At 40.4% G+C, this 13,816-nt stretch overlaps 1 protein-coding gene across 1 annotated transcript in view; it reads right to left on the bottom strand.

Moving 5' to 3' along the window:
- The window catches only part of ESYT1 (extended synaptotagmin 1), a 95,912-nt gene that overhangs the window by 49,595 nt on the left and 32,501 nt on the right, over positions 1 to 13,816 (bottom strand). Inside the window, exons 4-8 of the mRNA XM_073663730.1 lie at positions 7,654 to 7,727; positions 4,298 to 4,370; positions 4,094 to 4,183; positions 3,010 to 3,065; positions 646 to 766 (exon numbers count right to left, since the gene is read on the bottom strand). Coding sequence (XP_073519831.1) covers positions 646 to 766; positions 3,010 to 3,065; positions 4,094 to 4,183; positions 4,298 to 4,370; positions 7,654 to 7,727 — 414 coding nt within the window. The remainder of the gene's footprint in view (positions 1 to 645; positions 767 to 3,009; positions 3,066 to 4,093; positions 4,184 to 4,297; positions 4,371 to 7,653; positions 7,728 to 13,816) is intronic.

Here is a 13,816-nt window from a genome sequence, read left to right as displayed (position 1 = left end):
CAGCAATGCCACAGTTCTGCTGCATATAGTAAAAATCACAGTCTACTTTGAAGCCTGGCTACAGGCTGGATTTCAAGGGAGCTCTGTAATTACAAGCACAGAGGTCTTCAACAGACCCTTGGCTGTAATAGCAACTCATTGGCAACCCACGATCATGTCACAGCGCACAGATGGGAGCATAGAATAATGCTCCTACATGCCGGCACGCTGCTAATGCCTCTATCAGAGCGGCATTTATCAGTCGTGGGTGAAGCTTCGCCCTACCTGCAGTTGTTAAAAGGGAGGTGCAGCCTTTACTTACCGGATATGGGGCGAGCTCACCCCGTGAGTCTGCTCAATACATCCGCTTCCGACAATCTACTGGGGCTCTAATGATTTGTGACCGTGTACTGATCATTTCCCCCCAGTATCGACGTATGAACACGCAATCCCAAATAAAATGCCAAACGTCTGCACCTAAGTCAGCGCATCTCTGGCAACCATCTGATGATAACCTCAACCCTGTTCTCAGATATCCTTGTCCACAAGTCGACTGCAGCACATCAGGCTCCTCGGACCTCCGCTGATGAGTCTTCATAGCTGGGAACAGGGTGTGGAGGGAGGAAGAAAGAACTAATATTTACATATAGGAAAAATTTAAGTTACCCTAGGCAATGGGGAGCGTAGTTCTGCTGTATGAAGATCACCGGTAAGTGGGATGGTGAGACGATTTGGCAAGACAAGAAAGCCAGAAATGATGTCCATAATCATTGTATCTGATATTGCACTAAAGATATAAAAATAAATTAGAAAAACTTAAAACACACCGGTCAATTCAGATAAATTTTCAGAATAAGTTGACACTGGTGCATACATATAGAATAACACTTTCTGGCCATTATATAACTTGTATCCTGCATTTTTCAATACTTTTCCCCTCTGCAGGCTCTATCTGTAATGTCCAGTTGTTTGTGAAGGAGACTTGCTGCTGTGGTGTGTCCGATACACAGGATACAGAACCAGAGGATTTCCTGCTCTTCATTCTTTATAGCACACAAATAGAAGTAGAATAGAGAACATTATACAACAATACTGAGCTGCGTGGCTGTGAATCCAGCACTGAAGTGAAATAAACTTGATAGAAGCTGCAGCATGACCTGCTTTTGCCTGCCTGAACTTTCACTGTACTGCAGTTCCTCACTCCTCTTCATCCTCCTCCATACTGTTAAATAGGAGCTGTAACTTGATACTTCAGTTAGTTCCTCATCTGGCATCACTCTGCATCGTCCAATTTAGAACTGAAGACTTGCCTTCTGAATTAACCCAATATCTCACAGGGAAAACGCGTGAAGCTGGTAATATGTCTTTGTAAAAATGTACTCCTCCATATAATATGGAGGTATATTTGATTTCATCTCTGATTATATACTGCATGCTGTCTTTTTGTTATTCCTAAAGCAGTATCAATAGGCTAAAATTGTTTATTACCATTTTGCCTTTTGTAGCCTTTAAGTGCCTTATTAGGGAATAATAGGATTTAGCCAATGTTGAGCATGGACGCTATTATGCAATTTTGGAGTGCCAACCTTCACGGCTCAGGTACGGGCAACTAAGTATTAGGGTCTTACAGAGATACTGTAGGTAGTTTTGTGGTATTATTTGGGTGTTTTTATTGAGTCTATCTAATTAATAATAATAATCTTTATTTTTATATAGCGCTAATATATTCCGCAGCGCTTTACATACATTATCGTCGCTGTCCCCATCGGGGCTCACAATCTAGATTCCCTATCAGTATGTCTTTGGAGTGTGGGAGGAAACCAGAGAACCTGGAGGAAACCCACGCCAACACGGGGAGAACATACAAACTCCTTGCAGATGTTGTCCTTGGTGGGATTTGAACCCAGGACCCCAGCGCTGCAAGGCTGCAGAGCTAACCACTGCGCCACCGTTAAGATTTACTAATTTATAAAAGGGGTAATTTTTATGTTTATCTTATATTTTCTGTGAATTCTTCTTTCTAGCACACAGACAGAAGCAACATGGAGAACATAATGCAGCAGTACTGAGCAGTGTGGCTGTGAATCCAGCACTGAAGTGAAATAAACTTGCTAGAAGATGTTGCACAATCTGCTTGTGTCTGTCTGATCTTTCACTGTAATGCGTGTTCCTCACTCCTCTTCCCCCCTCCATATAGTTAAATATGAGCTGTAACTAGATACTTCAGTGAGCTGGCAGTCCATCTTGCTTTAACCAAGACTGATTTGAGCTTTTTCAGAGTGAATGATAGGGAAGAAAGGACTTCTAAATGGAAAAATGGAAGAGGAAGCAAATTTCTCTGATAAGACATATTAGAAAGTTTCTTATTTTGATTGTACGGTTTGTTAAAACAGTGACCTTTTGACATGACACTGATTCAAGAAAACAATGCAGCTAATTAATTGTCCATGTCATGAAGTATTAAGATATACATCCATACTCATTTGACAGCACAGCAGACTGTTTGTTTGCTTCCTTAAAAAAGAAATGGATCAAAATGGATAGCTGCACAAATGTATGTCAAACGGATAGTCTTTTCAGATAGATATGATTTTCCTATTGTATTCTATTTAAACACTTTTTTTTTCAGTACAAAGGGTTACATCAAGTACACCACAAAATCAGTGTGTGAAAAAGGCCTAATGTGTATAGAGTCCAATTGACTAATTGACTATACCCCAAAAAGTTGATCTCAGGGGAGATAAGAATAGGTAGGTTTGAAGTTAAACACCCGACTTTTTTGCTTTCCATGGAGATGAGCCATCACAGGAATAATAGATGGCTTTTACAAACGTTTGAATGGCCACCATAAAACTAAAAGAGAAGCATGGTCCAAGAAGTTTCCATTATAAGCAGGTTCACATAAAACAAAACAGTATTTCCATCGGAGCTCAAATGAATAAATACATATAAATAACCCAGATTAGGACACAAAAGTAGAGTTTATGAATTACGAGACAATATTTGAGAGTTTACTAGATGACTACTTACTTCAAGCCAGGGATGTCCAGTAAATTTGTAAGCCCCGTCCAGTTTAAGTCTAACATCTACCAGAAAAAAAATAAAAAATTCTAATAATTGGTCTGTCGTGAGATTGTACATACATACACACCGCTCAACATTAAAACCCACTGACAAGTCAGAAAAGAATAAGATTGATTATTTTGTGACACCTGTAAACAGGTGGGATGTATAATGCAGAAAGCGAAATGGCATTTCTTGAGGGTACACATTAAAGTTGGCCACATCCCCCAACTTTGGAAGGATCAAAAGGTTCATCATGTATATGGGGACCTCCTGACATGATATCAGGGGAGATAAAAATCAGGAACTTTGAGTTTAACCTTGAATTGTCATGAGAATGCACAATATATATTTCCAAATACAGGAAGTTAAATTGTGTGTAGATTCCTTAAAGAGAACCGGTCAGAAGGATTTTGCCAAGTATAGATATCCTCCTGTTTGAATGACAGGGCACTGATCCATCAGTGACTTGCTTCCTAATTTAAATATCGAGCCAGTGCAGTAATTTCTGCTGTCTCCGAAAAAATATTAGATCTCCAAAAAAAATGGCGCAGTCGGCGGCACACACGCGGTCAAATCTGTTCCGATGTTAGCTTCACTAACAAGCTGTCCTGAGCAGCAGCAATATACGTCTCCTCTTCTGCGCTGGTCCTCTGTACACAGTGGGTTGCGCGTGCACAGATTGAGAAATCGAATCGATGGCTTGTAGATGAGACTGTGCATGAGCCGCTGACAGCGCCACTTTGTTGGAGACCTAATGCTTTTTCGAAGACCACAAAAATTACCGCGAGGGCGCGATATTTAAAATGCCCTGTCAGGAGGATGACAGAGGGGTCAGAGCACCAAGAAAAGAGCCTGACCACAGTCCGCCCGGACCCACAGAAATATTATTACCGGAAAACTTCAAACACCACTTATACAAAAAACACAAAACAAACTTTTGCACCACAGGTATTTTAATCATTATTACAGCGCCAATATGGTCATATCTGTATTTTACTTAGCAAAAGCCTGCTGACAGGTTCTCTTTAAGAAATTAATGTTAACTTACCGGTCGTTTAATGAAGAATATGGTAATAGCTCCGATGATTGGAACATCACCTATCAACGGCTCCAGGATTACTCGCATCATCCCATGAAGCTAATGAAAAGAAATCGTTATCAGGTCATACATGATAGGGGAATAGAACATTTCAGAAATGTCACTTTACAATTCATCAAATCTGTGTCTTATCACCACAATGACATGACTCACCTGCACCCCCTTAACTCCAGCTTTACAGAAATACTTCTTCACTTCAACATCTATTTCCATATCACCGACATAACTGTAGAGATTATAGATAGATTAGTGTTTCATTGAGAAAAAAGCAACAATAAAGAGATAAGCATGGGTAACAAAGGACAGGGTTCCTTCCCATCTAATCTATAAAATACAAGGACATCTTCAAACTCTGTAAACATCAAGATGGTAAAACCAACTGATTCTATACAGAATTGCAATGGCAAAGTGGAGCCTCGCACTTAGGTCAAAGGATTTGGCTTGTTTCGCTATTTTGTCAACTCACTGGTCCATAGAACACAATGGGAGAATAAATTTACCTATTTTTCTCATAAATAAATTCACCAAAACAGAATGATAAACATTGTGAATTTATTCAGCAATGCATCTCAAACGGGAAGTGAATCGGCAAAATGCAAAAATGGCAGAAAATATCCCAACCATCTGACAGGAGCCTGATCTTTACATCATACAGAGTATTGCTATTTAGCAGCCATGTAATAAGATGCCACTGTATATTATGCAGCCCAGATAAAGGAGGAGGACATAACTGCTTCTAAATGGTTAGTCTAAAAAAGTCTCTCACTACTGTACACACACAGACTCAGGAGACTGACTTCATTTACCTCAGTTTTTAGCCTCCTCCATAACATCATCATACCTCCCAATTTATTATTATTATTTTTTTTTTTTTTTAAAAAAAGAGGGACAGATTATGAGGCACACATAGCAGCACGTCACCGATTTTTTTTAGCCATGCCCTAAATCACACCCATTTACTATTTCATTCTCCCCTGGTCACAAACAAAATGTTAGAAAGTGATGAATCAATAGTGTAAAGACAACAAATGTTGTAAAAAAAAAAAAAAACCTGTTGAGATTGCATTTTTCCCAACATTTCATGTCACTTGGAATTCCTTTCCAATTTTTCAGTACAATATATGGAAAAATGTATGGTGTCATTCAAAACTACAACTTGTCCCGCAAAAAATACAAGCCCTCACTCTAGGTCAAGGAAAAAATGTAAATCATAAAATGAAAATTGGATGTGTAAACAAGGGTTTATTTGGTTTTTCGTGGCTTGGAGCAAAAGTCTGGAGGCACTATGTGACTGTAGAACACCGAATTGTGATGGTGTGCACACTGTCTCAATTCCCCAATATTCCAGATGTAAGCAGGCAGTAATGATTTGCATTCAAGTGGCCACATGCTGACTAAACTCATCCAGATTCTGTCAATTCACTTCTATGGTGGGAAGCTAATTGACTGACTACAAGTATACAAATCGCATACATACAGTCACATGATTCCCGACTCACACTGGCAATACATGAGAATCCAGACAGCGTATACACTTCACACGGTCATGATTCAGGAGTTTGTAGGAACAGAGTGCCTGCAGATTTTTGTCCCAATCCTTGACAACCCCTTTCGTAAAACAAAGTTTATCATGAATAAACAAAATGTTATTTTTTTGGAGGTGGGGACATAACTCTATATAGCTATCAGTGGACTATAGTGTGGTCCTGCCCAGGATTCAAACTCACACTCTCCAATACGGTAGATATGAGCGTCAGGCTGTATTGTCAAGGATGGAAGAGTTTTCTTTTGCTGCACCTCTACATGATGCTCTTCTCTATAGGCACATTGTAGTGGTAAATAAAAATAAAGATCTACATACCAGCACACCTCTATGTAAATATTCACACAGTGGGTACGGAAAGTATTCAGACCCCTTTAAATTTTTCACTCTTTGTTTCATTGCAGCCATTTGGTAAATTCTAAAATGTTCATTTTTTTTCTCATTAAAGTACACTCTGCACCCCATCTTGACTAAAAAAAAAAAAACAGAAATGTAGAAATTTTTTGCAAATTTATTAAAAAAGAAAAACTGAAATATCACATGGTGATAAGTATTCAGACCCTTTGCTCAGTATTGAGTAGAAGCACCCTTTTGAGCTAGTACAGCCATGAGTCTTCTTGGGAATGATGCAACAAGTTTTTCACACTTATTATCATATCTATTGTAGATATATGATATCATGTATGTAGATAAATATTCATATATCCATTGTAAGGTGTCAGCTGGACAGGTCCTGGAAGGGAGATGTGTGTCACCAAGGTGAATAACCTCAGTGATGTGAGCCTGGAGAGCAGTCTGCAGCACTGTTAGTGCTGGGAGGCTTTTTTAATGGGCCCAGATTGTGGGTCCAGGTTTTAGGAACAGCCACAAGAGCTGGGTGAGCCTGGCCATTCCCATATCTCCACCTCCAGGATTAGAGGGGCTATTTAAGGCAGTTGAGCTGCCTCAGTTATTGTCTGGGAGTAGAGGTGAAAACACCTCTGTTGTCTTGGTCAGTTTCGGCTAAGACTGACTAAGCATGGAGACAATTGTAAATGGGTGAGCCAGAAAGACTGAGAGATAGTTTTATATTAGGTTATACTATTTTGCCGGTGAAAGGCCATTTGTTTTCATTTGAACATTTATGAAGTTTAAGAAGTCTTCCAATTTGTCTAAGAACTTTGCTGCATGTGCTCACCTCAACTGCTGCCAAAGAGTGGAATCTCTTACACTATATAGATATATATTTAGTTAGTGCATACAAGTTTAATGGTATACAGAGCTGCATCTCTATGTACCAGTACAATATGCCTACATTGAAGAACAGCATGTAGAGATGGAGCCAGAGAAAACGCTCATATCCTATCTTTGGCAATAAGGCCTGTTGCTCACAGTTAAGGCTGCTATATACCATGCAAGAGTTTTTGACCAGACATCAAGAAAATCAAAGAGTTAATGAATGTACAGAACATAGTCAGGTGCCGCCCCTGCTGTAAGGTCCTGAGGAGGTCCTGAACAATCACAGCGTCGTCTGTCATCTATGCCTGCACGGAGGAGGCACTGCGGGGCTGCAGAACTGCAGTCAGGACATAGGTATGACCTCCTGGGACAGCGACACATCTCCCCCAATTTGAGACTGTCCCAGTGGACCTGGAACAAGTTGGGAGGTATGTAATACTCAGGAATTTATCTTACAATGCCTCTTTATAATATCATTCAGAATGATGTGAAACAACGGTAACACCGCAATACACATCTCCAATTCTTTGTATCTTCCAGCTCACAAACATGAAGTCTCAAAGATCTATCAAAATAGTGAGACTGCAGTGCTCCCTTTCTTAAAAGGGTAAGACCAAATATCATTAGATTGTATTTTATTTAGGGTTGCCCTAATTATACCCATTTATGACGGAAGAGGAGACCAAAAACATCTTAAAATTTTCCTTTAAGATTTTTAAACTTGTACAATTTGTAGTCATAAACTCACCTCAGATTCATGTCCAAAATAATTTGTTTTTTATCCATTTCAGTATGGGCTTTAACACCGATTACCTTTGGAGCCTGACCAACACAGAGAAAAAAATCACACCATTAAAGTGTCAGAGAAAATCAGAGTGTGATCAATCATGTTATAGGTACATAAACAGTTAAAAAAAGACAAATGTCCATTAAGTATAACATTATATTAAATTACATTAGAAAAATATTAAAATTTCAGAATCCTCAGTGGTTCATACCTTTGAGAGGCTAACTGAAAAGATGGTAACAAATTGCAAGCTTTCAAGACTACTCAAGTCTCTTAATTATGCCTGATGGAGACCTGAGTAGTCTCGAAAGCTTGCAACCTGTTAACTTTTAATGGCTAACTGAAAAGATGGTATCAACCACTGATGGCTCTGAAATTTTTATATTTTTCTATCTATTGATTAACACGGTACAAAAGATATCTACATTACATTACTGATTGCTAATGCTCAGTATTACAAAATTGCTGCCATCTGTATCAACAATTTATACTCAAACAATAAAATTAAATCTGTCCTGAATATACTTTGCCAGTGTGCTCATGAGTTTGCTAATGTAATCCAAGTTCTAGTTACTTAATTAGCGAACCATTATGATGCGTGACTTGCCCTTTGGGGAAAGCAAGTTTTTAAACACAGAGCTTACAGCGTGAAGCTGTTAAGAAACCAAGTAATTGATTTACTCTGAGGTTTAAAAAAAAACATCTATACACATGAAAGTTTCCTCACCATAATAATCATATTTCAAGGTGTTCATTATGTAAAATTACAAAATGTAAATACATTCACTGTCAAGAAGACCACTCGCTCAAGACAGTCATGCCTCAGACGCGACCGTAAAGGGGGGCTCTGCTTCCCAATCGCTAGTCCACTCCCCTATTGCAGTACGTCAACAATGAGCTAAGCGCACCCCACAGAGGGTCCCCACATTTACATTATTAGGCCAGCGAGACGCCTGCTCTGGTCAACACACTAGTACACATGCACACACCACTTTCCCAAGATCCTGAATGGTTCACTACTGGCATTCTGGCTACAAGGTATGACAATATATTGAAGGCATTTGCATTAGTCACTTTTTGCAAATGCTGAATATTTATTAATTTTGTATTATAATTATGTACTCATTGCACATGGGTTCCACATACATGATTATATATTTATATAAATGTCCATAGTTTTCAGTTTTATTATTCTTTATCATTTTTAGTCACCATCCTCTCGGGCTCACATGGGTCTGGCATTGCTGGAAGCGTGCGCCTGCGCTGTGGCCTCTGACCCGGATGAGGTTGTAGTGCTGTGGTGTGCGTTCCACAGCCCGGATCCCGGAAGTCCATGATTAGGGGAAGTAGTGACACATAGTGTATATTGCTTGTACTTATTATGCTTGCAAACTACTGACATCATCCACGTGAATAAATTATTTAAATCACATATATTATACAGCAGGTGAGATAAGTATTGAAAACGTCACCAATTTTCTAAGTAAATATCATTTCTAAAGGTGCAATTGACATGAAATTCTCACCAGATGTCGGTAACAACCCATCCAATCCACACAGGCAAAGAAATCAAACCATAGATGTCCATAAATTAAGTTATCTATATATATATAATCATCTTATCCCGTCCGTCCGTCCGTCTGTCCAGGAAATCCCGCGTTGCTAATTGGTCCGGCAGCGGCCAATCAGCGACGCGGGATTTCAGAAAAAAGATGGCGGCCGTTAGCGGCTCATCTGCGGGACGGAGATGCAGCCGGGAGATGACCGGCGCGAGGCGCTCATCTCCCGGCCGGTAGCAGCAGAAGGACCTCGACCGCCGGCGCCGCTGACCTCCATGCGGAAGGGAGGACCGGGGAGCGGCGCTGCGGGTCGGGATACTTCTGCTGCGAGCAGCCGCTCATCTTCCGGTTTCTCGCAGCGGAAGTAGCCGCACAGGCAGCGGCGCTGACATCCATGCGGCTAGGGTGTCAAGGGAGGACCGGGGAGCGTCGCTGCGGGTCGGGATACTTCTGCTGCGAGCAGTCGCTCATCTCCCGGCTTCTCGCAGCGGAAGTAGCCGAACAGGCAGCGACGCTCCCCGGTCCTCACCAATACGATTCGCTGATAGGTCGCGGTCTTCGGCCGCGACCAATCAGTGATCTTGGCACAAAAGTTAAACACCGCTCTGCTGATTGATCGCGGCCGCAAATAATCTGCATTATTGCCGCCAAATTTAAACACCGCTTAGCTGATTGGTCGCAGCTGGCGGTCGCGACCAATCAGCGATATTGGCGCCAAATTTAAACACCCCTCTGCTGATTGGTCGCGACCGCCAGCTGCGACCAATCAGCGATATTGGCGCCAAATTTAAACACCGCTATGCTGATTGGTCGAGGCCGCCGCCCGCAAACAATCAGCAGTATTGGCACCAAATTTAAACCCCGCTCTGCTGATTAGTCGCGTTCGGCAACCGCGAGCAATCAGCATTATTGGCGCCAAATTTAAACACCGCTTTGCTGATTGGTCGCAGTGGCCGGCCGCGACCAAACAGCGATATTGGCGCCAAATTTAAACACCGCTCTGCTGATTAGTCGCGACCGGCAACTGCGACAAATCAGCATTATTGGAGCCAAATTTAAACCCCGCTCTGCTGATTAGTCGCGACCGCCGGCCGGGACCAATCAGCGATATAGGAGCCAAATTTTAACACCGCTTTGCTGATTGGTCACGGTTGCCGGCCGCGACCAATCAGCGATTTTGGTGCCAAATTTAAACACGCTCTCCAGTCCTCACTAACACGGTCTGCTGATTAGTCGCGGCCGCCGCCTGCGACCAATCAGCGATTTTGGCGCCAGATTTAAAACACCGCTCTGCTGATTGCGCCCAGTCGGCCGCATACATATTCTAGAATACCCGATGCGTTAGAATCGGGCCACCATCTAGTATGTAATAATTAGAAATGACACAGGGAAAAAAAAAGTATTGAACACATGAAGAAAGAAGTGCAAAGCCATGTAAAGTCATGACACCAGCTGAAATCTATCGGTAATTAGAAAGCAATCCTGCCACTTAGTGAAACATAATATCAGATGGTTCAACTTATGGCCTATAAAAATATGTCTCATTACCCAGATACCACATAAAAAACATCTCATGATGGCTAAAACCAGTGAGCTGTCTCAAGACCTTCAAAACCTTACTCTTGCAAAACATACTCATGGCATTGGTTACAGAAGAATTTCCAAACTGCTGAAGGTTCCAGTGAGTACTGTTGGGGCCATAATCCAGAAGTGGAAAGAACATAATTTCACTACAAACCGGCCATGACCAGGTGCTCCCTGCAAGATTTCAGACAGAGGAGTTAAAATAATTATCAGAAGAGTTGTCCAGGAGCCAAGGACCAACTGTGGAGAGCTACAGAAAGAACTGGAATCAGCAGGTACAATTGTTTCAAAGAAAACAATAAGTAATGCACTCAAACTCCATGGCCTGTATGCATGCTCACCACAGAAGACTTCATTGCTGACCAAAAAGCATGTTCAAGCATGCTTAAAGTCTGCTCAACAACATTTAGACAAGCTTGTGAAATACTAGGAGAATATAGTCTGGTCAGATGAGACCAAAATTGAACTCTTTGAATTCCATAATACACACCATGTTTGGAGGCCAAAAGTCACTGTATATCACCCCAAAAACGCCATGCCAACAGTGAATTTTGGAAGTAGGAACATCATGGTGTGGGGGTGTTTTTCAGCATACGGCACTGGCAAACTTCATCATTAAAGGAAGGATGAATGGACAAATGTACTGAGACATTCTTGATAAAAATCTGCTGACATCTACCAAGATTATGAAGATGAAATGAGGGTGGACATTTCAGCAAGACAATGATCCCAAACGCACATCCAAGGAAACTCTCAATTGGTTTCAGAGAAAGAAAATAAAGCTGCTAGACTGGCCCAGCCACTCACCTGACCTGAATCCAAGAGAAAATTTATGGAAGAAACTAAAGCTCAGAGTTCATAGAAGCAGCCCACAGAAACTTCAGGATTTGAAGAGTGTTTGTGCGAAAGAATGGGCCAAAATCACATCTGAGCAATGCATGCGACTAGTTTCTCCATACAGGAGGCATCTTGAAGCTGTGATCACCACCAAAGTCTTTTGTATGAAATATTAAATCCATTTCAGCAAGCGTGTTGAATACTTTTTCCCTGTGTCATTTCTCATTATTACACATAATTTAAACCTGTATGGTTTGATTTCTTTCCCTGTGTGGATTGGATGGGTTGTTGCAGATTTCTGGTGAGAATTTCATGTCAAACCAGAGGTTCAACTTTAAAGAAAAAAAAAAAACACAATTAAAATACTATGTTGTTATAACATCCGGAATGCTGTGAATACTATGGACAATAGGATTAACAGCACACAAAAATACATTGGACCTCCAGCGATACTTCTGACAGCTGCCGGCTATCCCATACAAAAAAATCTGCATGACGCAACCGTGGATCCCCATTTGTACAGATATCTTTAAAAATATATTTACTTAGAACATGTTATCGCTCTCTCTCTCTCTACCTACATACATACATACATCACCATTTAAGGTTTCTGCCCGATATGTGTCACCAGTTTGTGTGTGTGACACCTTCTCCTTATATTATTTTACATTTTAAATTAATAAAAGAGGTTTATTTTTATAGGAGGCCTTGTTTTCACTGTTTTTGTGCAGTTCAACACATCAGTGGTTTATTTATCAGCAGCTGTGCAACACTAAAATCAAAGCGGAAATCACCCAAAATATCACTGCTTTCCCCAGCAGCATTACTGAATATTGTTTAAGACAACAAATTGCAATCTATTTTACTTTCTTGCACTTTACCGGCATCTAAACAGGAAAGGGTGTGTTTTTGAGTGTTTTTGCATGAAAACTTCCAGTGGCTTTTTCATTATTAAATTGAGCTAAAAAACATCTAGAAAATGCCAGTCAGAGCAGTCGGACTGTGGAATGCCCTACCACAAGAGGTACTAATGGCCAACACTATAACAGCTTTCAAAAAAGGGCTGGACGATTTCCTTGATACACATAACATTGTAGGTTACAGTTAAATTAGACAAAATGTTACACCTATAGTAGTACATTTGATCCAGGGTTCTTGTACTGATCACCTTTTCTCGGGCTCAAGAAGGAATTTTTCCCTGTGACGCAAATTGGCTCAATGTGTCCTGGAGTTTTTGCCTTCTTCTGGATCAACAGATTTAGGTATAGGGATTTTAGTAATATCATAACTATTGTTGAGCGAATTTGTTCGGCATTTCAAATTTGGGTTCGTGTTCGGAGCCGATTTTTTTTGCGTGAACAAGCCGGAACCCCAAACACGAACCCAAATTTGAAATGCCGAACAAATTCGCTCAACACTAATAACATTAATACAAAAAATAAAACTAATTAAAAAATTATAAACTGGTTCATTTGTAATTGTAATAGTGCAGTAATGATAAAAATGGTCCCAGTAAGTTAAGAAGTTAGTGTAGGGAGTATAATTGGGGGAGAAAGGTTGAACTTGATGGATCTAGGTCTTTATTCAACCTACGTTACTATTTTATTTTATTTATGCAAAAGATTATTAAAAAAAAAGAAAAAAGAAAAAAAAGCTGCACTCTGAAATGCTATAACATGCAAACATTGCATACACTGTGTGCAGAATTATTAGGCAAGTTGTATTTTAGAGGATTACTATTGATCAACAACTATGTTCTCAATCAACCCCAAAGACTCAAATAACCAAGCTTAATATTTTTGGAAGTTGGGGTGGTTTTTTTTTTTTTTTGATTTGGCTATCTTAGGAGGATATCTGTTTGTGCAGGTAACTATTACTGTGCAGAATTATTAGGCAACTTAATAAAAACCAAATATAATCCCACCTCACTTGTTTATTTTCACCAGGTAAACCAATATCAATGCACAAAATTTAGAAATAAACATTTCTGACATGCAAAACCAAAACCCCCAAAAAATTAGTGATCAGTATAGCACCTTTCTTTATGATGACACTCAACAGCCTTCCATCCATAGATTCTGTCAGTTACTTGATCTCTTTTCGATCAACATTGCGTGCAGCAGCCACCACAGCCTCCCAGACAC

Source organism: Phyllobates terribilis, unplaced genomic scaffold (assembly GCF_046119375.1).
Source record: "Phyllobates terribilis strain yellow unplaced genomic scaffold, ASM4611937v1 Scaffold_2__4_contigs__length_985480577, whole genome shotgun sequence".
Taxonomy (NCBI): Eukaryota; Metazoa; Chordata; class Amphibia; order Anura; family Dendrobatidae; genus Phyllobates; species Phyllobates terribilis.
This window is presented reverse-complemented; position numbering and strand designations above follow the sequence as displayed.